The 25,621-nt window shown below is 44.0% G+C and overlaps 1 protein-coding gene across 1 annotated transcript in view; it reads right to left on the bottom strand.

Annotated features, from left to right (window-relative positions):
* HSPA4L (heat shock protein family A (Hsp70) member 4 like) overlaps window positions 1-25,621 on the bottom strand; it is a 626,705-nt gene that overhangs the window by 430,246 nt on the left and 170,838 nt on the right. Inside the window, exon 5 of the mRNA XM_029590014.1 lies at window positions 3,437-3,536. Within this exon, the coding sequence (XP_029445874.1) occupies window positions 3,437-3,536 (100 nt within the window). The remainder of the gene's footprint in view (window positions 1-3,436; window positions 3,537-25,621) is intronic.

Genomic DNA, 25,621 nt, shown 5'->3' with positions numbered 1-25,621 from the left:
GATCTTCTGGAGGAAATTGTTTTCTGGGATGTGGTGGTGATGGGTCAGACATAAAGCTTCTGATGAAGTGTCTGAAGCAGTGTCATGTATCATATTCTGGAGTTTTCTGCGGTGGTGCTGAGGCTTTATGTGGGGGAGGAAGGCCCAAAGGTCCTGGTAAAGGCTCTTCAGGAGAAGAGTCCTCTTCCCTTGGATTAGATGGCAAAGAATCCAATAATTCCTGGTATCTTTTCTGCAGGATGTTATGCAGTGCTGCCTCTGTGGATGCTGGAGCCCCAGGAAGGGGTGGCACCATTATTGGAAACATTGGCATCGAAGAAAGTGGTGTCTTCGATGGTTTTTTCGTGGTCATCGATGCTTTCCCATTTTTTCCTTGTGTTGGTGCAAGGATGAAGTTGGGCATTGGTATAGGAATCGATGAAGTCATCGTCATCAACCTAGTCTCTGAAAAGAGAGGATGCATCGAGATTGGAATCGACGGCGCGGTCATCAGTGGCATCAATGTCACTGGCATCGGGGTTTTCTCCGGTATCGGGAGTAATCCCGGCATTGGCGATGTCGCCGGTATTGATACTGCCATCGACATCGGTAAGGCTACCAGCATCGGTGACGTTACCCGCATAGGAGACGTCACCGGAATCGGCGGTATCGCCGGCATCGGCATGGTCGCCGGAAGCTGCTCTTTTAGGGCTTACATTACTGCTTCTTTAATGAGTGTAGTCAAGTCCTGTGGTACAGGTGGAACGGTTGGCGCAGGTGGAGGAGGAGACAACATCTCCTGCGATGGCTGTGCAGGCTGTACAGAGGGAGGCCTAGATGACGGCGGTGTATCTTTATGTTTTGGCCGTTTCCCGCTCGGTTCCTCCAGGGAGGGAACTAACGGTGGTGTCGGGGCATGACGATGTCGATGCTTGTGTTTAGGCCTTACCTCGGTTACCGATTTTACCGATGACGTCGACGGTGTTGGCGATGCCTGATCCCCGCATCCTTCCAGTCGACGTTTTTTCAGGAGGATTTTCTTTGTATTCCCCGCTGGGGAGGATTTTGTCGATGTCGAAGGTGAAGGAATGAGTTGTAGGTGTCGATGAAAATGAAAGATTTTGTGAGAGAAAAAAATCAGCGTTTTTCAATGAAAAATGCTATGAATATCTCACCGTCCAGTGAGATAAGTGAGAGTGAGATCCCGTATGGGAGATAATTTTTTTGAAAGAAATGACTTTTTCAGTCAGAATTGAGTATAAAAACTCAGAGGGCTCCTATCTCCGCGATGCTTACAGCAGCACGGAAAAACGAAGACTAGAGTGAGATCCCTGTGACAGAGAATATCATGGCATGCTGGGCATGCTCAGTGGCCTCACAGGGCCAGTCAAAAGTTTCTAGAAACTTTGACAGAAAGTTTTCCCGCAATAGGGCTCCATCAGTGACGTCACCCATATGTCCTGGGATAAACAAATTTACACACCGCAGTCTGACATCAGCAACGCACAAAGTAATAAAAATATCACTGAAGTAAAGAAGAGTACAAAAGCTCAAAAATAAGTAAATTAGAAGATCCTTGCCAATAAAATTTCACAAGGAAATGACTTTGCCAAACAAGCCTGAATGGATTATTTGATGAGGTGACCAAAGTAAACATTGTTCCACACAAAAATTGGTGAGCAAGCTAGCCAGGCTATGAGTTGCAGCAAATATTATAAACTGGGTGGTAAGCTGGTTAAGCAACAAGAGTAATGGGCAATGGGATCCACTCTGTTGAAGGAAAGGAGGCCAACAAGTGCCACAAGAATCAATGCTACATTGCGGCTGCTTAAACATCTTTATAGGTGGAACTGTGCAGTGGCTAGCCAGGAAGATTTGCTTGTTTGTAGGTGAAATAAAAGCAATTGAATAGACATGTCATTGGAGACAGATACAATGAAAGATGAGTCTAAAAAATTGGGAGCATGGTTAAGAGTTTGAAAGTTGTACTTTAATCCAAAAAAAACACATAAAATAATGTTCCGGGGAGCAGAAATTCAAATGCCACATACCATTTGGGAGAGGATGAACAGGCAGTCACTAAAATGGAAAGAAATATTGGAGTAATCTCTGATGACCTGAAAGTAGCCAATAAGTATGACAAAGTTGGAAAATTTAATAGTATGCTTGGCGGAGAAGGGAAGCGAAATTACCTCTGTAAAGACCTCTGTAAAGACTCCACCTAGAATATTATCCAATTCTGGAGAACATAGCTACAAAAGGACACTGATAAAGTAAAGACAATTCAAAATGGTGCAGAGCCTAGACCACTAGCAGGAAACTAGACCTGGACTGCCACAAACTGGTCTAGTTTTCAGGACATCTACAATCAATATAAATGAGATAAATTAGCATACAATGGAGATAGCACAAGCAAATATGCATATTCATTGTGGATATCCTGAAAACCAGACCTGTTTAGGGCACTCTAGGACCAAAGTTGCCTACACTTGGCCTAGACTATAAACTTTACATGAAGGGGCTTATGGAGCTAAATATGTACACTCTAGAACACAGGATGGAAAAGGGAGAGACGGCAAACATTCAAATAAGGTATCACAAATTAAACATTCAATAAGATATCTCAAAGTAGTGTTTTCCATTAAATGAAAAAATTCCTCCCTCTAACTTCCATTCTATGAAAATGGAGGGAGAGAGACTCAAATGTAATATAAGAAAATGATTTTTCATCAAGAAGGTGATAAGACAACTGAACTGAACTTCCAGAGCTGGCAGAAATCAAAACAGTGACAGAATTCACACATGCTTGAAAAAGACAGAAAAAACTTAGTATGTGGACAAGAGTGGGTCAGAGACCAAAGAAAAAGGAGGTTATGTGGTCAAAGAACAGTCAGGTGTGAAAGAGTAGACCATGTAGTCCTCATTTGCCGACATCTCTATTTCTGTTAAAGAAAAACTAATGGTTGCCATCAAGGGAAAATATTAGCTAATCAGCAGAGTTCTGAATTTTGAAACTCTAAAACTAGAAATCTTTTAGAAGCAGTATGCAACAGGTCACAAAATCCCTCAGTGTGACTCCTTTGAAAATATTTAAATTTGGAGTAAAACACCAAGATATACATAGAGACAAAGATTTACAAAATAGCCGATGCCTTATTATTGTTCTAAAAACTAATATACTGGTAAATGAAAAGGAAATCTAACCAGCAAACAAAGCATATAACCCATAAATCAAGACAGCAAACAAAAGCAACCTGAAGGTTATATATAACTTAGAAAGCAAACCAAACCTATTTTGTGCCTAAATGTAAACCGTTGTGATGGTGCATCACTAAACGACTGTATAGAAAAGTTTTTAAATAAAAATAAATAAAATAAATATATTTTTTTAATTTGGAGGGCTAAACAAATCTAATTAATGAGATTAATTTGTTATATTTAAAAAAAAGGCATTTACCTGCTGTAGTTTCATTTATCAGTTTCAGACAATTTAATCCTGCAATCTGAGCAGAATCCATTACAGACCTCCTCTCGACATCAGTGAAATAACTAGGGATCTGTTAAAAAAAATACTGGCATATATTAAGACTATCTGTGGCAAATATTTAGCTATTATGCATAGTCTCTAGAAAATCTTTAGCGTAAGAAAATAATTTTTTCTAATTCAGTCTAAAGAAGTCTGACAAATACCAGAAATTTACAATTGTTAGCATTCTGCAATAACCCTACTGATTTGCTGTGGTTCTGCTGATTTTTTTCAGTGCTGACATTATGACCATTATGTTAATGATGCAAATCCTAGCTTAATGTCTTGCAAGATGTACCTCATACTGAAGATGTGTTACAGCTTTTTGTTCTTCCTGTAATAAACACTGATAAATTCCTAGGAAAAAAATTAACTCTGAAAACAAAGGTCCCTAATTATAATTATATCTGTATAATTATATGTAAAGGGTACTCACTGAACAGCAGGATAATCACACAAGCTGGTGATGTCTTTTGGAAATGCCTAGAGGGCTTTACTTGATCAGTATGACACTTCCCACCCTGTCATCATTATAAGGGGACCCCTCACTCCTATTGTTGTAGTTTAACCAAAATAAACACTTCATATCAGCATCTTAAGAAATATCTAAATAAATATCATGTATGGAATACTTGAGGAGAGTGCAAGATTACCAGCAAGGCAATTCAAAAGCAATCTCAGAGAGCACTGTTTACATAATAGATTAAATCCAATTTACCCACCAATGAGCTAGTTTATATGCATAACATTTTCCTAATTGGTTGACATTAATAGAACATGAAACTTAATAGTATAGTATTATAATTTTATCACATATATATTAATGAGGCTGGAATTCTTATAAGTCATGAGATTTCTTGTAAATTGAACACAGAGCATACATTCAGAGGGATAGCCGTGTTTGCCTGGTGTAGCAAAAATGACACAAGGTGGGTGGCACCTTATAGATTAACAAATTCATTGAGGCATGAGTTTTCAAGGACAGAATCCACTTCACTTCATGCATCTGATGAAGTACAGAGGAGGGTAAAATATATGGGGATGTGGAGAGATACAGAAAAAAGAAAAGGCATTGAATAGACAAGCAGGATGTGGAAATAAAGGGATAATAGCATTATAATCCAGACTACTAACAACTAAGGTAAGTGTAAAAATACAGAATTCTCTGAGAACAGTAAGTTCATAGATAGTTGTAGTGTGCCATGAAGCCATTGTCTCTGTTCAGACAGACCTAGGGTGATGGTGTTAAGTTTTTTGATGAGTTCCAATTCAGCAGTTTCACACTGGAGTGTTCCTTTTAAGTTCCGTTTTAGGAGTACAGCAACTTTAAGGTCAGACAGAGAATGTCCTGGAAGGTTGACATATTCACCTACTCGTTTCTGAATGTTCTCTTTTCTAATGTCAGATTTATGTCCATTTATTCTTTTCCTTAGGGATTGACCTGTTTGTCCTATGTAGATAGCAGGGGGACATTGCTGGCAGGTGATGGCGGATATAGCAAAATTGCTTACCTTGTAATAGGTGTTATCCCAGGACAGCAGGATGTAGTCCTCAAAAATGGGTGACGTCACTGACAGAGCCCTATTGCGGGAAAACTTTCTGTCAAAGTTTCTAGAAACTTTTGACTGGCCCTGTGAAGCCACTGAGCATGCCATGATATTCTCTGCCACAGGGGTCTCTCTTCAGACTCGTATGTAGCAATAAGCGCTAGCAAAAATAAAATAATAAAATATATGATACCCAACGCCGCGGGGTGGCGGGTGGGTTTCGTGAGGACTACATCCTGCTGTCCTGGGATAACACCTATTACAAGGTAAGCAATTTTGCTTTATCCCAGGACAAGCAGGATGCTAGTCCTCACATATGGGTCATTAGCTAGCTAGAGGCTGAGTCATTTATAGAAACATAGAAACATAGAAATGACGGCAGAAGAAGACCAAAATTTTGTAAGAAGACAAAATTTTGTAAGAAGACAAAATTTTTGTAAGAAGACAAAAATTTTGTAAGAAGACAAAATTTTTGTAAGAAGACAAAAATTTTGTAGTGAAGTAACACTGAAGTATTGTTGGTGAAAATGAGGCAGCCGAAGATCACAGCAGGTTGTATGTAGAAGGAGTTGGGATCAAACTGGAAACAAGTTCTTTAAGACAGATTGTCAATAGGCTGAATCTTGTCATCCCTGTTTATCCAAACAGTAATGAGCTGCAAAGGCGTGAAGAGAACGCTATGTTGCTGCTTTACATATGTCAAGGATTGGCACTGAACAATAGTGTGCTACTGAGGTTGACATCGTTCTTACTGAATGCGCCTTTACTCGCCCTTGGAGAGGAAGGCCCGCTTTTTCATAGCAAAACTGTATGCAATCTGCTAACCAATTGGACAGAGTATGTTTACCTACTGCTTTCCCCGGTTTGTTTGGATCATAAGACATAAAGAGTTGATTGGATTTCCTGTGGATTGCAGTGCTGTTTAAGTAAAATGCTAGTGCACGTTTACAGTCCAAGGTATGTAAGGCCTGTTTTCCTTGGTGAGAATGAGGCCTTGGAAAGAATGTGGGTAAAACTATGGATTGGTTCAAGTGGAATTCCGTAACTACCTTGGGAAGAAATTTTGGATGTGTACGGAGAACCACTCTGTCATGTAGGAATTTGGTATATGGTGAGTACGTGACAAGTGCTTGTAACTCACTAACCCTTCTAGCCGATGTAATGGCTATGAGGAACATAGTCTTCCATGTGAGAAATTTAAGATCACAGGAATTCATGGGTTCAAAAAGAGAATGCATGAGTCTCATAAAGACCAGATTCAGGTCCCATTTTGTGACTGGCAGCCGAATTGGTGGTTTAAGTTGAGTTTAACCTCTCATAAACCTGCTGACAAGAGGTTGTATGGATATTGGTGCATCTCCCATCTTGTTATGGTAAGCTGAAATTGCACTTAGATGCACTCTGACAGATGAGGTCTGGAGACCAGTCTGAAAGATGACATAAGTAGTCTAGTAGAGAAATTGTGGGGCAGGAGAAAGGGTCAATACTTTTTTGACTGCACCACAAAGTAAATCTTTTCCATTTTGAAGAATAGTTCTTCCGTGTGGAAGGTTTACGTGAAGCTATAAGCACTTGAGATACATTGGTTGAAAGATTGAGTGGTTGTAAAATTAGGCTTTCAACATCCATGTTGTCAGGGATCGGGATTGAAGGTTGGGATGGCGCAACCGACCCTGATCCTGAGTTAGGAGAGTGGGAGCTACACCCAGGCGAATGGGATCCCTGATCGAGAGGTCTAAAAGTGTGGGAAACCATACTTGTCGAGGCCAATATGGGGCTATTAGTATCATGGACCCCTTTTCCTGTTGTAGCTTCACTAGAGTTTTGGTTATGAGCGGTATCAGAGGATACGCGTATAGAAGGCCTGAGTTCCAAGGGCGAGCAAATGCGTCCTTGGCTGGCTGGTTTTTCTGTTTGTGTAGAGAACAGAATTTGTCCCACTTTGTGATTCAGGTGTGACGCAAAGAGGTCTATTGTTGGTTGTCCCCAACACTGAAATATCCTGGTCGCTACTGAGGGATCCAGGGACCACTCATGTGGTTGGAACTGACGAATGAATCGATCTGCCACTACATTGTGAATGCCTGCCAGATAAGTGGCCCGGAGGAACATCGAGTGTGTCAGGGCCCAGTCCCAACTCTGTGCAGCTTCTTGACAAAGGAGATACGAGCCCGTACCTCCCTGTTTGTTGATGTACCACATGGCTACTGTATTGTCCGTTTGGATGAGAACAGTCTTGTGTGAAAGGCAGTCCTTGAATGCATGCAGCACATAACGTATAGCTCGAAGTTCCAGGAAATTGATTTGAAATGTTGCTTTGAGTTTTGTCCAAATACCTTGGGTTTGGAGATTGTTTATGTGAGTTCCCCAACCCAAGGTGGATGCATCTGTAGTTAACGTTATCTGTGGGACTAGTTGTTGGAAGGGTAGGCCCTTGCGCAAATTGTCTTCGCCCACCAAAGTAGGGATGAACGTAGCTGGTAGGTTACTTGAACTGGAGAATACAGTGGTTGAATGGCTTGGATCCATTGTGATCTTAATGTCCACTGGGTTACTCTCATGGCAAGCCGTGCCATAGGAGTGACATGAACTGTGGAGGCCATGTGGCCTAGTAAGGTTAGAAACTGATGAGCTGTTGCTTGTTTCTTTGAGTGAATCGAGTTCACCAATAGGGAAAGTGTCTCCGCCTGATCCCCGGGTAGAAAGGCCTTTGAGAGGATGGTGTTCAATTCTGCTCCAATAAATTGAAGCAGGTGAGACGGAATGAGATGGGACTTTTTATATTTGATGAGAAAGCCCATGGAATGAAATAGAGTAATTGTTCGACTGAGAGAAGCCAGAGCTCCCTGTTGAGATTGACTTCTGATGAGCCAGTTGTCTAAATAGGGAAAGACATGGACACTTTCCTTGTGCAAGTGTGCTGCTATTACTGCCAGACATTTGGTGAATACTCTGGGAGCAGAGGCAAGTCCGAATGGTAGTATTCTGTATTGGAAATGTTGATGACCCACCATGAAGCGCCGATACTTGCTTGAAGAAGTGGAAGCATGGTGCCTAGAGACACCATCCTGAATTTTTCTTTTTTCAGAAATTTGTTGAGATTTCTGAGGTCTAGGATGGGACATAGGCCTCCGGTTTTCTTTGGAATGAGGAAATAATGGGAATAGAATCCTTTGCCCTGCTGAGTCCGGGGCACCGGCTCTTCAGCCCTGGCTCTCAGAAGGGTGGATAATTCTACTTGCAATTGGATTATGTGATTTTCGCTGAGAGAAAGGGGTCTCGGAGGGGAATCTGTTGGAATTGAGAGGGAATTGAGTTGGTAACCTTGAGATATTATTGTAAGCACCCATTGGTCTGTTATTTGAACCCAATGGTTGTAAAAGGAGGATACCCGACCTCCTACCGGAAGCTGTGGATGAGGATTGGAGAGAAGGCTGTGTTCTCTGGGAATGGCCTCAAAAGCCAGCAACTGGTCCCATCTGTGGCGGAGGTTGAGGCCTAGTTGCCCTAGGTTGTCTGGGCTGAGGTCTTTGTTGTGGCCTAGAAGACCTGCTCCTAGATGTAGGGGGTAATATCGCCTCTGTCTATAGAAGGGTCTTCTGGGATCCTTTCTTTGAGGCCTACGAGTTGGCTGCATAGGTGGATCCTGCGGGATCGATGAAAGCTGTGTCAGGGTCTCTGTATGCTCTTTTAATTGAGCAACTGCATCTTGTATTTTGGACCCGAAGAGGTTAGCTTCAAGACATGGGAGGTCTACTAACTTGTCCTGGACTTCAGGCCTGAGGTCCGAGGCTTTAAGCCATGCACAACGTCTGGCACTTATACTCAATGCAGCCACTCTGGAAGCTGTCTCGAAACCATCATAGGCCGCACGGACCTCGTGTTTGCCTGCCTCTAGCCCTTTGTGGATGATCACTTGGGCTGCTTCCTGATATTGTGATGGAAGTGATGGAATAAAGTCCTGCATTTGCTTCCACAATTTTCTTTGGTACTGGGTCATGTATAATTGATACAAAGATATCCTAGAATTTAACATGGCCCCTTGGTAGACTTTCCGTCCCAGGGAATCTAAAAATCTGTGATCTTTACCTGGGGGATTTGAGGAATGTGGTCTAATCCTCTTGGACTTCTTTTGCGCAGACTCTACCACTACTGACTGGTGAGGAAGCTGCGAATTTTGGTAGCCAGGAGCAGACTGCACCAAATATGTAGTGTCCATTCTTTTGTTAACAGCTGGCACTGAGCATGGATATTCCCAAATCCGATGTTGTAATTCTAGCAGAACATCATGGATTGGTATAGCTACTACTTGCTTTGGATGGTCTACAAATTGCAGAACCTCCAATGTTTGCTGTCGTACATCATGCTCTGAAACCAAGGTGAACGTATAGTGTCAGCCATTTCCTAGATAAAGGTTGTGAATGAGAAATCTTCTGGTGGAGATTTCTTCCTTGGATTCGGTGGGGAAGGATCCGACACGAAAGCTTCAGATGAGGTATGTGAGTGTGTATCACTCCAAGTATCATATGGATCTTGCTCAGGCGGAGAAATTGTGGAAGTTCTAGGCCAGAGCTTTCCAAACTTTTCATGTTGGTGACACACTTTTTAGACAAACATAATTTCACGACACAGTAATTCAGTCTACTAGCAAACCAGAGGTTAAAAGTTAAACGAACGAAACATATTTCGACAATTTATGTATGTTTCCTTAAATATATACATAAATAAAATGTTTCACGACACAACCTATCTCATGAAAACCTTTCATTTATATTAAAAATATATAATATTCCAAGGTTCATGTTATTGTTATAATTTATAAGTAACAATAATAAAACAAATTGTCTGTCCCCCACACACTCATCTCTCTCCCTCACAAGCACATGTCTGGCCCCCCACACTCATCTCTCTCCCCTCCAGCACGTCTGTCCCCCACACACTCATATCTCCCCCCCCCCCCAGTACATGTCTGGCCCCACACACTCATATTTCCCCCCCCCCCCCCAGCACATGTCTGTCCCCCACACACTCATTTCTCTCCCCCCAGCACGTCTGTCCCCCACACTCATTTCTCTCTCCCCCAGTACGCCTGTCCCCCACACACTCATATCTCCCCCCCCCAGCACATGTCTGTCCCCCCACACACTCATTTCTCTCCCCCCCAGCACATGTCTGGCCCCCATACTCATGTACCTCTTCTTTTTGATTGTTGCCAGTTAAATGCTTCACTCCCTTCAGGGTTCAAGCCTGCCTTGGTGCATAAAACCTTCCAGGATCACCAAACACTGTTGCTTGCAGACAGTACTCCTCATGGCCAGGCCTCAGCAGCAGCAGCAGCAGCCAATGCAAGGGCAGCTAGGCTCGTTCCACCCACCAAGTCCCCCAAAAAACGCGATTGACAGCAAAAATCGCCCAATAATAAGCAACCCATAAACTGAAAAAAAAAAAAAGTGAATCTCTAGAAAAAAAAAGCCCAAACTCGCGTCAGAGTTGACCAGGCTTGTGCGACACACCTGCACACTGCAGGCAACACACTAACATGTCCCGACACACAGTTTGGAAAGCTCTGTTCTAGGCGGTCGAGGAATCCCTGAAGGTCCTGGTAGTGGATCATCAATGGGTGACTCCTCAGGGTATTCTTTCTGGGGTTTGGAAGGAAGAGTACCTACCACCTCCTCAAATTTCTTCATTAAAAATTGGGAAAGTGCCAATTCTGGACGTCCTGGGTCCCCAGGTGAGATTGGCATCGATGGTGACGGTGCCGGAATCGAAGATGGCGTTGGCGCCTTCGGTGGTCGCGTCGTCACCTTAGTTGGAATCGACATAGGTACCAGCATCGATGGAAGCGTTGGTATCGGTATCGACGGGGTGGTCGGCATCGGTATGGTCACCGGTCTCGGTGGAATCACCGGCATCAGCAAAGGTACCGGCATCGATTCAAGAACCGGCATTGGTGTCAGCACTGGCATTGGCGAAGTCGCCGGAGTAGGTGTCTGTTCTTTAAGGGCCTGGAGCACCGCTTGTCTGATAAATTCTGACAATTCCTGCGAAACAGCTGGTATAGCCAGAGCAGCTGAACGCGGTGGCGGTGTAGGCGTCGATATTACCTTCGCAGATCCCTGTGGAGGTTCGATTGATGGAAGTATAGGCCCCGGCGCCAAGGATAGCTGAGTTTCCTGAGGTTTTGGCCGTTTAGCGGTCGGTTCCTCCGGAGAGAGGGGCGTCGCCGGAGTCGGTGCATGTCGATGTTGGTGGCGATGTTTTGGTCGATGTTCGACTACAGACCTTGTCGATGCCGTCGATGTTGATGGGTGATCTCCCGATCCCTCCAGACGACGTTTTTTTAACAAAATTCGCTTTGACACCCCTACTGGAAACGATTTTGTTGATGTTGAAGGAGAAGGAAGAAGGAAGAAGCTGAAGGTGAAAGAGATGTTCCATCTTCTCCTAAGTTTTCTTCCTTTAGGAGTCATCTCTGCACATTGAGGAAAGGATGAGACATCGTGTTTATCTCCCAAACAGAGAACACACTCAAGGTGTGGATCTGTTATAGACATTGTCCTATTACAAACTGGACATTTTTTAAAACCCGAAGCCATTTTCTGTCGACAGCCGTCGATGAAAAAGGGGGAAAAGAAAATGAGAAAAGTTTTTACTAAAAGTAAAAACGAGACTGTGATTACTCACCGACAGGTGGAAATCTGAGAGAGATCCCTTATGGGAGAAAATTTCTAAAGAAACAATTGACTTTTTCAGTCAGACAATAATGTGAGGAAAACTCACAAGGCTCCTTGCTCCGCGATGCTTACAGCAGCGTGGAAAAACGAAGACTGAAGAGAGACCTCTGTGGTAGAGAATATCATGGCATGCTGGGCATGCTCAGTGGCCTCACAGGGCCAGTCAGAAGTTTCTAGAAACTTTGACAGAAAGTTTTCCCGCAATAGGGCTCAGTCAGTGACGTCACCCATATGTGAGGACTAGCATCCTGCTTGTCCTCACATTAGAAGAAGAGCAGGTGAATGATACCTGGATGTTGTAGGGTCCTGTGAAAATGCTGTCTGGGTTAATATGTGGACAGAGTTGGTATTTGGGTTTCTGGCAAGGTCTGGTTTCTGAGTCGGAGCCATTTGTGGTTGCTGGTGGTTGCTGGTGGTATCTGTTTCAGATTGCCAGGATGTCGGTAGGCCAGGATAGGCTTACCACCCAAGGCCTGTGAGAGGATGTATTGTAGAATCTTGATGATATGTTTCAGTGGATTCAACTGAGATCTATAGGTAACAACTAAGAAATTACTACTTACCTGATCATTTCCTTTTCTTTAGGACAGACAGATGAATCCAGAACCAGTGGGTTATGCACCTCTACCAGCAGATGGAGATGGAGCAAAGCTGACATCACAGTATATATACCCCTGCAGTGACATCAGCCCGCCAGTATTCTCTGTAAAAGCCAACTGAAGACATACTAGCAAAAACTTGATTAATAATAGATAATCATTCCAGTACTCAGCCAACAGGAAACACTGAGCTCAGACACAGAATGTATTAAAACTAGTCTAGGGACTGGAATAACACTTACCTGTAAGCTCTGGAACACGTTGCCATGTAGGAGAACCATAGCACAATCATTCGCCAGCCAAAAGCGGGAAGCTAGATTCATCTGTCTGTCCTAAAGAAAAGGAAATGAACCGGTAATTTCTCAATTCTTAGGGTCCAGACAGATAAATCCAGAACCAGTGGGATGTACCCAAGCTACTCCGGAATAGGGCGGGAGGCTGCCCGCAGTCCAGTCAAAACCGCACGTACAAAGGCTACATCCTCCTGGGCCTGCACATCCAGATGTTAACACCTGGAAAGGAGGACCACAATGAGCTCAGCAAATGTCGATGAGAGCAAACAATCTAACTTCCGCCCACGACACTGCCTGAGCCCTAGTAGAATGAGCCCTAAGCTGACTAGGCAATGGCTGTTCAGCATCTACATACGCGGCCGTGACAACCTCCTTAATCCAGCGAGCTACTGTAGCCAGGGAAGCCAGCTCACCCTGCTTACTTCCACCATGGAAGACAAGCAGGCGATCTTCCTGAGAGGTCTAGAAACCTACAGATACCTCATGATATGTCTCTTAACATCCAAGGGTCGCAACAGGAGATATTCTTCCACATCTCTCTCCCTATCCAGAGATGGCAAGGAAAAGGAATGATTCAAGTGAAAATCGAAGACCAGGTTTGGCAAAAACGAAGGAACAGTATGCAGCTATATCACCCCTGGAGTCACTCAAAGGAATGGCTTCCAGCAAGACAAGGCCTGCAGCTTGTATACTCTACGCACAAAACAAATCACAAGGAACACTGTTTTCAAGGACAGTAACCGCATGGAAAGGTTACGCAATGGTCAAAACAGAGGGCCCACTAAGAAAGCTAAAACCAGATTAAGACTCCACAAGGGCACCGGTAACTGCAAGGGAGGACAAAGATGTTTCACTCCTTTCAACAAACGGGCTGACAAGAGACGTTCACCTGACCCCTGAAACAGGAAAGAGCCGCTACCTGTACCTTTAAGGAATTAAGGGCCAACCCTTTATTCAAGCCATCCTGCAAAAATTCCAAAATGAGTGGAATCTTACCACTTGAGGAAAAACACAAGACTCAAACACTCACCAAACCTGCACATAGGCTAAGAAGGGGAGAACTTTCTCGCTCGCAGCAAGATAGCAATCACCGCAGTAGAATATTCATGGTTCAGCAAGCGAGCCCTCTCAAGGGCCATAACGTATGACAAAATGGAGTCGGATCTACATGAAGAACATACCCCTGCACAACAGATTCCTGTGCACGCGAAACCGGAGGGGGGAGTCTACCAGGAGCCTTCACAGATCCGCATACCATTGTCTCCTGGTCCAAACTGGAGCCACCAGAAGCACCATCCTTCTGTGACTCTCGACCCTCCGCACCATTCTGCCCAACATGGGCCACAGGGGAAAAGCATAAAGCAGCTTGTCCTCTGGCCATTCCTGCACAAGAGCATCAATATCCAATGACCTTGGATCTCTCCTGCGACTAAAGAATCGAGGAACCTTTGCACTGCGAGAAGTCACCAGCAGGTCCAGAAACAGAAGGCCCCAGCGATCCACGATTAGCTGACTTGCCTCGTCTGACAATACCCATTCTCCTGTGGCCAGACTCTGCCTGTTGAGAAAGTCTGTTCTTACATTGTCTTTTCCTACAATGTGCAAGGCTGAAATCTCCTGAAAATGCACTTCCGCACATTCCATCAGTTGGTCTATTTCCTGCAACACCTGCTGGCTCTTGGTTCCTCCCTGCTGATTACTGTGGGCCACTAGTGATGCATTGTCTGACATTATCTGTACCGCTCAACCTTGTAATCTGTCGCCAAACTGCAAGCATGTCAATTGGACTGCCCAGGCTTCCATTCGATTGATGTTCTAGAGAGATTTGTTGAATATACCATTCAAACAAGAAAAAAAAACCTCCCAGCCTAATCACAGCTGCTGGAGGATCTGACTGTTTAAACATCTCCAACAAGCAACTTTTAGTTTCCATTTCACAGAGAAAAAATAATATGCAGCACTTCAGCTTTCATTATCTTTATTAAAGATAAAATTCTACATGGCTATGGCACAGTTGCTCTATTCATCTGATCTGCCCCTTAGCCCCTGGGGCTCATATCTAATAGTTTTCATTAACAGGACATGTAACCAATCAATGCTGCATTCCCTGATGACAAGCATTCTTATATAACATCATTATTCGTAGTGTCACATAATTGGTCCTATCACAGACCTAGTTTAGAGTCTACAGCCAATCATTTACTATTGCACTGTAACTGGGTCCAAATACAGAACCACCACCCATTTTTCTTACACACTAGGTGTCATCAATTATATCATGCTAGGTGCCAGTTGCAAAGTCTGATGCTACATTGTGCAATCCAACTCTGGAGGCAGCACGTAGCCCGCTCCATATTTTGACTACATTTTGCCCAAACAAAGTAATAGTACATTCACTTCTGCACTACAGTGTCCTTGTGCTGTCTGTTCCTGACAGTGAGCTCCCCAACCCTGCAGGCTCGCATCTATTGTGAGTACTAGCCAGTCCGATGATTTTAGAGAAACTCCCTTTCTTAGGTGATTCACTTGTAACCACCACTGTAGTTGAGCACAGACCTCCATCGACTGTGGGCTCCAACGAGACAGCAGAGAGCGCTGAAGACGTACATGCACCCTCGCCCATGGCCACCCCTTCCAGAGTTGCTGCCATCAATCTGAGCACCTGTAGACAGGATCACACTGTCGGGCGTATTGCGTTCAATAACAGACGCACCTGTACCAATAACGTCTGAATATAATCCTCCGGAGGAAAAAACTCTATTCTGCTTCATGTTGAACTGAACACCAAGATATTCTAAGGACTGAGAAGGCTGAAGACTGCTCTTGACCAGGTTCACCACCCAACCAAGCTCCTGGAACAAGGAGATCACTTTGCACTGTTATGGCCGCCAGCTGCCGCGGTCCGTGACCGGGGCCGGACACTCATTCGCGGCATCGGGCTCCTCTTGGGACGTCCGCGGGAGCCGGCAGCTGCCTCTGATGATTTCTTCGCAGCTGTGGCCGCTTCCAAAATGGCCATCTCTTCCTTCCTGCTGACTCCGCCCCCGCCGGGCCTCCTAGAACCGCGCGCGTGGCTGCTGGGGTAATTTAAAGGGACCATCACAGGCTATGGTCACTGCCTCTTCCTGGGACTCTGCCTGGTTTCCAGTATTTAAGGCAAGGTCTGCTCCTCAGACCTTGCCTTGGTTTCTTGGCTGTTGGTCCTGTGAGTTCCTGTGCCTCAAGTTCTTGGTCTGCTGCCTGCTCGTCTGGTTCCTGTTCTTCTTGGTACTTGTTCCTGATTCTCCTCTCGTTGGACGGATTCTTCTGGCTTTGACCCCTGGACCGGCTTCTGACCCCTGGGCTGGCTTCCGACCATTCCTCTGGCTTTGACCCCTGGACCGGCTTCTGACCACTCTTCTGGCTTAGACCCTCAGACCGGCTTCAGACTATTCTCCAGATATCAACACTTGAATTGACTTCGACCTGCTGGAGGCGCCAGCTATCTGGATTACACGACCTGCAGGAGGCGCCTGCATCCAGATCTTCTTCGGTCTTCAGGGAGTCTCCTAAGTCCCAGTGGCCGGGTTCCTACGGGCTCCTCCTGGGGGAATCGCGAGCTTCCAGGGTGAAGTCTTCATTCCACGTCTACATTATCAGGCCTCGCCTTCCAACGGTAGGGACCTAAGAGGGTTTCCTCTCCTAGGTAGCGCTAATTCTACCTCGGACCAAGGGTCCACTGCCAGAATAGTAACATGCATGACACTAGGAGGCTCTCTTCCAGAGTCTTGGCCCGAATCAGCCAGTCGTCCAAGTACAGGTGTATCAGAATTCCATACTTTCTCAACTCTGCTGTCACCACCTCCATAACCTTGGAAAAAGTTCTGGGTGCCGTAGTCTTTATAAATAAACTTCTCGCTGTTTTGACTTTTAAGGCTGGTCTTTATTGGTCTTCATAGCCAGGGGTTTAAAACATCTGGTGCCAAAACCCGGGAGGTCCAGCGCAAGCCTCTGTGGGTAGTTGGTTTCAAGAATTGGGTGTGCGGCGGCTGCCTAAAGCTGTCGACAGTTGCCAGTCGCTCCGGGCGTGACTGGCGTCGGTCAGCTGCACTCTGGAGTAGTGCAAGCAGGGTCGTGACAGGTTCTGAAGCCTGCTGATTTAAAGGGTCCATGACAGGGTTCTGGAACCCTAATTCTTTTGTTGGCCTTGTCCGAGATGTTGGAGCAGGTAAGGCCCTCGGTCCCTTTCTTATAAGAGGGTCCCCATTGTTATTGTTGTCATTTTGTATGTATGAGAGTAGATTTTTCTATATGTGTAGATTTTTCTGTATCTTAGTTTGTGCTTTCTCTGCTCTCCCTCGCTTGCTTCTAAGAACAGTCAGCTTTCTAGATTTCGCTCGTGCAAGGTCCCCAACTTTTTGGAGGCAGGTCCTTGTGAATCGCCGTTTGCTTCCGTAGTTCTCTGTTCCTTTAGCTTTTACTTTCGGCTGTCTGCCTAGGTTTGCTTGCTCAGTGTGCGGTTTCATGTTTCATGACAGGCTGCTGGGAGTTGCAGTCTTAGCTTGGAGCACGTTCACCCCTCCCGTCGGAATTCTTTTGTGTCGTGCACAGTGTGTGTTCGCGAGGGGTTCTCTGGGGCCTGGAGTTTTCCCTTGAGTAGGTTAGCCCCTCCCGTTGGAATTTTCTTTGTGTACAGCAGAGCGGGAGAGAAAGGGAGGGCTGGCGAGCCCCCCTTCTTCTGCCTGCAGTGTTAATTGCAGTTAGTTCTCTGTTCCCCGCTCTGCATTATGCTTGTGAACACAATGTGTTTATTTTCAGCTACTTTCATTTACTAATTAGATTTGTTTATCATTAGAAGAGGACGTATTGCTTTTCCTTGTCTCTGAGTTCCCAAGGTGTTTATTCCTAGTGTTAACGTTTCAACTCCCCGCTTGTGGAGCAGTGCGGAGAGAGGGAGAAGGGGGGGTCAGCTGAGAGTGGGGGGATGCAGAGGGACGGACAGAGAGACTAAGGACAAAAGAGAGACTCCATTTTAATGAATTGATCAGTTTAGTTTAAAAACAGAAATTTGTGTGTTTAGTTTAAAAACAGATTGGCAAGGAATTAAAAGATATTAAGAAGCATAATAATAGTTCTTGGGACATTGAGAAAAAGTTATTCAGCAGTCAGGATTCAGGCTATTACAAAGCATACAGAGATTTGGTCATCACACTGGAACACTTACAGTACATCCCTAAGCCTTTTCTTGCAAATTTAAAATTGCCCTTATGTATAAGTTATATGTCAAAATTAACAATGATTTGTCATTTCACAGAGGAGAGAGACTTCCCCAGAAGCAAAAGAGTTATCCCAGAAACAAAGATTCAGTTGCAGGACTGTCTTCCAGAAGAGAAAAGAAGAAAAACAATAAGTGGAAGCTGAGTATTAATGAGTATAGCGCCTCCTAGAGGCGCAGCAATATAAAAGACCAAAAAGTAGCTTCTGACCGCAATTTGCTGAATTAATATTAAAATGTTTAGTTTCAATTGAGCTGTAATTTCTCTAACCTTTATGTTGCCAGATTTTATATTTTCCCAGGTTAATAGCAGATGAAACGCTTGAAGACTGTTGAAGATTACATTTTCTTCTTTTTTCCCAGTTTTTCATTTTTAAACGGATTCCTTTTGATTTTTACTTTTGTTTTATTCTAGATCGATCTAGACACTAAGTATTTTCTCTCACACTTTTTGGCCTACTTTTACTTTTGATCAGGGGTTTGAGCTCAAAAGAAAAATATGTGTTACTTGTTTGTTTTCTGTGTTGTGTGTCCTTACACCTGAAGAGGGAATGAAGTTGTGTGTCAAAGTTTAATGTTCTATGTAATGACTGATAGAATCTTCTCCCTGATTAATCTGAATTTGTTTTGCTCTTATGTTAGATTCTGATCCAGTAACATACCTAGTGCTGAATTGAAAGGCTGTGCTTCAATGTCACTGAAGTGCACTAAGCCGAGAGAACTGTTTGCCCCCCATGCATCATTGAATTCAGAGATTATCCCATCCTTCTAACTGCATCCTTTGCCATGGAATTGGACTGTGAACTGTTTTCAAAGAAAGCCATCGTACACCTTTCATCATACGTTTCATCATTTGATTTTCTTTTGTGTGTGCATTGTTTTGTGTCTTGCTTAGATGCTGTTTGGAACTATTTGCAAATGCCATTATTTAGACAGAATTAATGCAGTTTTTCCAAGTTTTGTAGCATTTTCCAGTCTGACTTCCACTACTTATATGCATTTCTTCGCTGAATCAGCTAAATGATTATGTAATATGTTTTTCTTTACCTTTGTCTATGAAAGCTGCTTTGTTCATATTACTCAAATACCATATCCCACTGCTTGCCCTCTTAAGAGTGTGATATGTCTCAGTATGGATCAAATGTTTTCTTGAATTATTTATTCTTGGAGTATCTGTCCCTTTCTCTGGATCTTCTTTTTCTGAGATTGATCTCCTTGTAGAGACTCACCCATTCTAACTAAGGCTTACTCTCACAGGGATATGTAACTATTCCTATTCCTACCTATGACCAGAACGTGTCTTATGTTTTTTTTCTGTTTTTCCTTTTCTTCCTTGTCCATTACAATGGATTGCCTCTTAATACTTTCTCTGTACCTTTTAAGAATGATGTTCAATTGCTCTGCTAGGTTATCCCTCCTGGTTGGTATATTTGTGACACCCATATGCATAAGCACCGATCCAACCTCACGTAACGCTTGCATCACAATAACCACAGATAGTATGACCAAAACATTCATATTACTATATAAAACAAGGTATGAATGTCAAGAGACCATCACGCATTGTGCACACATAATGGAGAGATCACTTGTTTTGATCCTACTGACAATCCCACCCAACAATGGCTTCAAGTTCCCAATGGAGGCTCGTCCCAGGGACAGCTCCATGCCATCTTCCTGCCCCCCCTCCCCCTCATTGATACACCTGCTTCTCTTATCTTTGAGGTATGTTCCCTGATCCGGACTGGGATTTTATTCAGACCTGTGGTAGTTCCCTAGAAAGGCACCACACTTACATGCATAACCATACATACATATGTCCACAACCGTGGCCACATATATACAGAAACCAGAGATATTGTACCTCCTTGATGCAGAGGTACCAACAGGGGAGATAATTGGCTTTGGGAAGCAAAAGAACAGGATTGGAAATCACCTCATGTTTCTAGTATTCAGTTACCACCCAGATGTGGGAAAGCATAGTGGATATTGGCCCACTCCATTGTTGCAACATAGTGCATCCATAGACCTTACACAGTATTATACACTATAGCTGTAGGCAATTCCTCTTGCTTGTCACAATCTTTCCTCAACTATACCACGAAAGCTCAAATGGTAATTTCCTATTGGCCCAGAATTGTGACCTATTACGATCCAGCCTTCTGGGCCCAATATATATGTTAAATCGTATTATAAGATTACAAGCTGTTATTGAAATAATTACTAATGAAACTGTAAAAGCACTGAGAATACTAGCTGCACAGCAAAAGGGTTTCCGAAACGCCATTTACCAGAACCATCTAGCGTTAGATTACATACTAGCTTTAGAAGGAGGACTATGTGGAAAGTTTATTGCTCATGTACCGGTACAGACATGGAAAGGATTCGAAGTCAGTGATCCATTTGGATCCCTTGGATCATGGTTCTCTAGCTTAGGTTCAGGATTCAAAATTCTAATTGGCTTCATGTGTACTATTGCCTTGCTAGGCCTTGATGTTTGCTTATGTCTACCATGCCTTTGTATCTGCATACGAAGATGTCGCGACCAAGTATCTGAAATGTTGGTAACTCATCTCTATGAAAGAACAACAACATAATCCTATACGGATTCAATCCCAGAGGAGTTCTGCCATCCTCCAGGGAGTAAAGATCGACGTCATCATCCATGCCATTTGAGTCCCTATAGGGAAGACCGGCTGCATATCTAGGTGTACTTTGACGCTTAACTGCAGCACCCAGAGTGCGGGAGGTCACTACCTGCGACTCTGACCTGGCAAGATTGGTCGGGGCCAAGGACTGCACCTGAAGAAAGGATTGCAATCCTTGAAAAGATTCCACCCAAGAAAAGACAAAGATCCATGCCAAAATCAGGAGGCACCTGTCTTGTGCCCAATGAACTACCTTCTCCTGCTGACAAACCTGTTAAGGGAGCTCCTAGGTCAGGCACCCCTTCTGACACATCTTTACCCAGGCCCTCATCAGGCTGGGAAGAACCGGGCTTAGTAAAATCAAACAAATCTAATTTTCCCTGAGCTTCCAAGCAGCGCTGGCAGAAGTTAGAGGGAAGGCCAAGCTGAGATTTCCGAATATGACAAGCAGCACAAAGTGTAAGGTGCTTAGGTTTCCTAGCTACAGGTGCAATCAGACTGTCAATACGCTTAACAAGCGATTGAAAGGTGTACGTCCAGCTGAATTTGTGCTGTAAAAAATAGGCATCCAAAATTTAGGTATCCTAAATTTAAGCGTACAACTCTGTGCCTCAATGAGCGCCCTCAATGCCACCTAGATTTAGCATATAGGAAAGTGCGCACCTAAATTAGATGCTGCTACTAACTGGAAACCCAAGCAGGCGTCCAATTAAGTGCCCAAAAACTGGGCGCACAGCCGGACGCACTCGCGTGAACCGATGGCCCTGAAGAGGGCAGCCTAACGTGCAAGAAACTGCGTGAAAATGCCACGGCGGCCTACCATGCGGCACATAGAGGAAAGCCTATGAGCGGGGCCTAGCTCAAAAGAACTGCTCAACTCGCCAGGCTGCCCTTCAACTCCCTCGGAGGCAGGAATGTACATCAGATCAACGCGCTGAGCATGAAAACCAGAGGAAGGAAGAAGCCCTACAAAAACCCTGCTTCTCTGTTCACTTATTTTTTTTTAAGCTTTACCTGAGCTCAGCCCATCCCAGCTGAGTTCAGAGTTGGTCACTGGCTGTGGGGGGAGAGGGCATATACAATCACCGCTGTGCTCAGCTTCCTGCACCTACTGCCTTTCAGCAGTTTCAGCAGCTAAGTCAACGCTAGCTGAAAAACCAGCTACCAGACCAAGGCAAACATCTGAGGGACCACAGAAATTACCTAAGGAATTCTCAACTAGAGGAGGGACCATTTGGTATCACTGGAAGAAAGCAGGACAAATTACATTTCTTTCTTCTTTCTCCTTCTAAAACTTGAAGCAATCCCCAGTAAGTAGATGCACATCCACCATCTGCTGAAGACGTTCTATCTCCAAATACTGGTAGAGCTGCATAACTCACTGTTATGCCTGACATAGGAGCTCCTGTTAAGGGAGCTCCTAGGTGAAGCACACCTTCTGACACATCTGACACAGAGATGCTAATCATTTCTCATGACTCCAAGATCAACACAACAATCCCTGCACTATCCTCTACGCTAAGCATGGATTTCACCACAGATGTCAGAGACCTAGGAATTTGGATGGACAACCAACTAAACATGAAAAAATTTATAAATAACACCACCAAAGACTGCTTTTATAAACTTCAAGTCCTCAAAAAGCTAAAACCTCTCCTACATTTCAGCGACTTCCGCCTAGCTCTACAATCCATCATCCTAACAAAACTCGACTACTGCAACTCCATCCTTCTCGGTCTCCCCTATAACACTATCAAACCCCTACAGATGGTTCAAAACGCATCTGCCAGAATCCTCACAAACACTAAGAAAAGTGATCATATCACCCCTATTCTCTGCAATTTACACTGGCTACCCATCAAATACAGAATTCTGTTCAAAATACTCACCATCATCTACAAAGCAATACACAACATCGCCCCCATCACACTACAGACACAACTGCGAACACACACATCATCCAGACCCATCAGAAGCGCATACAAAGGCTCGCTGTATGCACCTCCAGCAAAATCACTATTAAGAAAGAGAGCACTATCAACAGCAGGTCCCCACCAATGAAACACGCTCCCACCAGACCTACGACTTCAACCAAGCCTACCGGAGTTTAAAAAAAGGCTGAAGACTTGGCTCTTCAGACAAGCGTTCCCAGACTCATAAAGAAACCAAGCCTTCCCACCTCCATCCACTACCCACCTACCCACCACCTAATGCCCTTTTACTCCCAGCCAATACACTGACGAGCTCTTCAACCCCAGAAAAGTCTATCAATGCGTCTATCACTATAATCTCTCCTAGACTCACGGTTGTAAACATTATCAGTATAGCTGGGGTCTCATATTCGACTGCTCCTTGCTCCAGTCTACCGAACCCACTGGCGTTAATTGTCTTGTTATTTGCTTAACTGTTTAATATAAATAAGCCTGGGTAACTGTTTAATGTAATTCTGCCTTGTTAACTATTTATCTGTTTATCTGTTTAATGTTATTTCAATGTTTAACGTTTTTTGTAATTATTGTAATTAACTGTTTAATGTATTGAAGCAGTATTTAAGCCGTAATTAAGCCATGTTTATCTGTTTAATGTAAAAAGCCCCGGCCTATCAAGCCCAGGGCGAGTTGCCGTTACTTGTAAACCGGATTGATTTGTATCTCATACAGGAATTTCGGTATAGAAAAATAAAAAATAGATAAATAAATAAACATCTTTACCCAGGCCTCATCAGGCTGGGAAGAACCGGGCTTAGTAAAATCAGACAAAGCTAATTTTCCCTAAGCTTCCAAGCACCGCTGGCACAAGTTACAGGGAAGGCCAAGCTGAGGTTTCTGATTCATCTGTCTGGACGCAAAGAAAGGCATTTTCTTATTTTCTTGTTTGAGATGATACTATAGCAGAGTATTCTTTGGGATCTGTCTGGCTCGGTTGATCTGTTTTCTTACCTCAATGGGTGAGTATTGGTATTCCAAAAATGTCCTTTGTAAACAGAACATATGGTCAGACATGATTTTACTGGACACAGCCAGCATGGATTTACGGAAGGGATGTCTTGCCTCACAAATCTACTACATTTTTTTGACAGCATTAATAAATATGTGGATAAAGGTGAGCTGACAGATGTAGTGTATATGGATTTTCAGAAGGCGTTTGACAAAGTCCCACATGAAATGTTTCTAAGAAAATTAAAAAGTCATGGGATAAAAGGCAATGTACTTTTTTGGATTGTAAACCCTGACTGAGAGGTCTAGGAGTGTGGAGAACCATACTTGTTGAGGCCAATACGGGTCAATGAGTATCATGGACCCCTTGTCCTGCTGTAGCTTCACTAGAGTTTTGGTTATGAGTGGTATGGGAGGATACGCGTATAGTAGGCCTGAGTTCCAAGGGCGAGCAAATGTGTCCTTGGCTGGCTGGTCCTTCTGTTTGTGTAGAGAACAGAATTTTTCCACTTTGTGATTCAGATGTGATGGAAAGAGGTATATTGTCAGTTGTCCCCAACGTTGGAATATCCTGGTCGCTACTGAGGGATCCAGGGACCATTCGTGTTGTTGGAACTGACGACTAAGTTGATCTGCCACTACATTGTGAATGCCTGCCAGATAAGTGGCCCGGAGGAACATTGAGTAGTTCAGGGTCCAGCCCCAAATCTGTGCAGCTTCTTGAAAAAGGAGATACGAGCCCATACCTCCCTGTTTATTGATGTACCACATGACTACTGTGTTGTCCGTTTGGATGAGAACAGTCTTGTGTGAAAGGCAGTCCTTGAACGCATGCAGCGCATAACGTATAGCTCGAAGCTCCAGGAAATTGATTTGAAATGTTGCTTCGAGTTTTGTCCAAGTCCCTTGAGTTTGGAGAGTGTCTATGTGAGCTCCCCAACCCAAGCTGGATGCATCTGTAGTTAATGTTATCTGTGGGACTGGTTGTTGGAAGGGTAGGCCCTTGCGCAAATTGTCTCTGTTTTCCCACTAAAGTAGAGAGGAGCGTAGCTGGTGGGTTACTTGAATTGGAGAATGTAGTGGTTGAATGGCCTGTATCCATTGTGATCGTAATGTCCATTGAGTTACTCTCATGGTGAGCCTTGCCATAGGAGTGACATGAACTGTCATGTCACTAGTGGCCATGTGGCCTAGTAAAGTGAGAAACTGATGAGCTGTTGTTTGTTTCCTTGAGCGAATTGAGTTTGCCAACAGGGATAATGTTTTTGCTCGATCCTCGGGTAGGAAGGCTCTTGATAGGGTAGTGTTCAAGTCTGCACCTATGAATTGAAATAGGTGAGATGGAATAAGGTGGGAGTTTTGATAATTGATGAGAAAACCCATGGAGTGAAGTAGGGAAATTGTTCGATTGAGAGAGGTGAGAACTCCCTCTTGAGAGTGACTTTTGATGAGCCAGTCGTCTAGATATGGGAAGACATGGACACTTTGTTTGCGTAAAAGTGCTGCTATTACTGCCAGACATTTGGTAAATACTCTGGGAGCAGAGGCAAGTCCTAATGGCAGTACTCTGTACTGGAAATGTTGATGACCTACCATGAAACGCAGATACTTGCGATGAGGAGGGAATATTGGTATGTGAGCATAAGCGTCTTGAAGATCCAGAGAACAAAGCCAGTCTCCTGTTTGAAGAAGTGGAAGCATGGTTCCTAGAGAAACCATCCTGAACTTTTCTTTTTTCAGAAATTTGTTGAGATTTCTGAGGTCTAGGATGGGACGTAGGCCTCCGGTTTTCTTTGGAATGAGGAAATAACGTGAATAGAATCCTCTTCCTTTCTGAGATCTGGGTACCGGCTCTACAGCCCTGGTTCTCAGAAGGGTAGATAATTCTAGTTGTAGTTGAAGTGTGTGATTTTCGATGAGATGAGAGTGACTCGGTGGAAAATCTTGGGGAATTGATATGAAATTGAGGTGATATCCTTGGTCTATTATTGACAGGACTCATTGGTCCGATGTTATTGATGTCCAATTGTTGTAAAACTTAGACAGTCTGCCTCCCACTGGCAATTCTGGTTGAGGATTCGAGTAAAGGCTTCGTTTTCTGG

The sequence above is a fragment of the Rhinatrema bivittatum genome, chromosome 1 (genome assembly GCF_901001135.1).
Source record: "Rhinatrema bivittatum chromosome 1, aRhiBiv1.1, whole genome shotgun sequence".
Classification (NCBI taxonomy): Eukaryota; Metazoa; Chordata; class Amphibia; order Gymnophiona; family Rhinatrematidae; genus Rhinatrema; species Rhinatrema bivittatum.
This window is presented reverse-complemented; position numbering and strand designations above follow the sequence as displayed.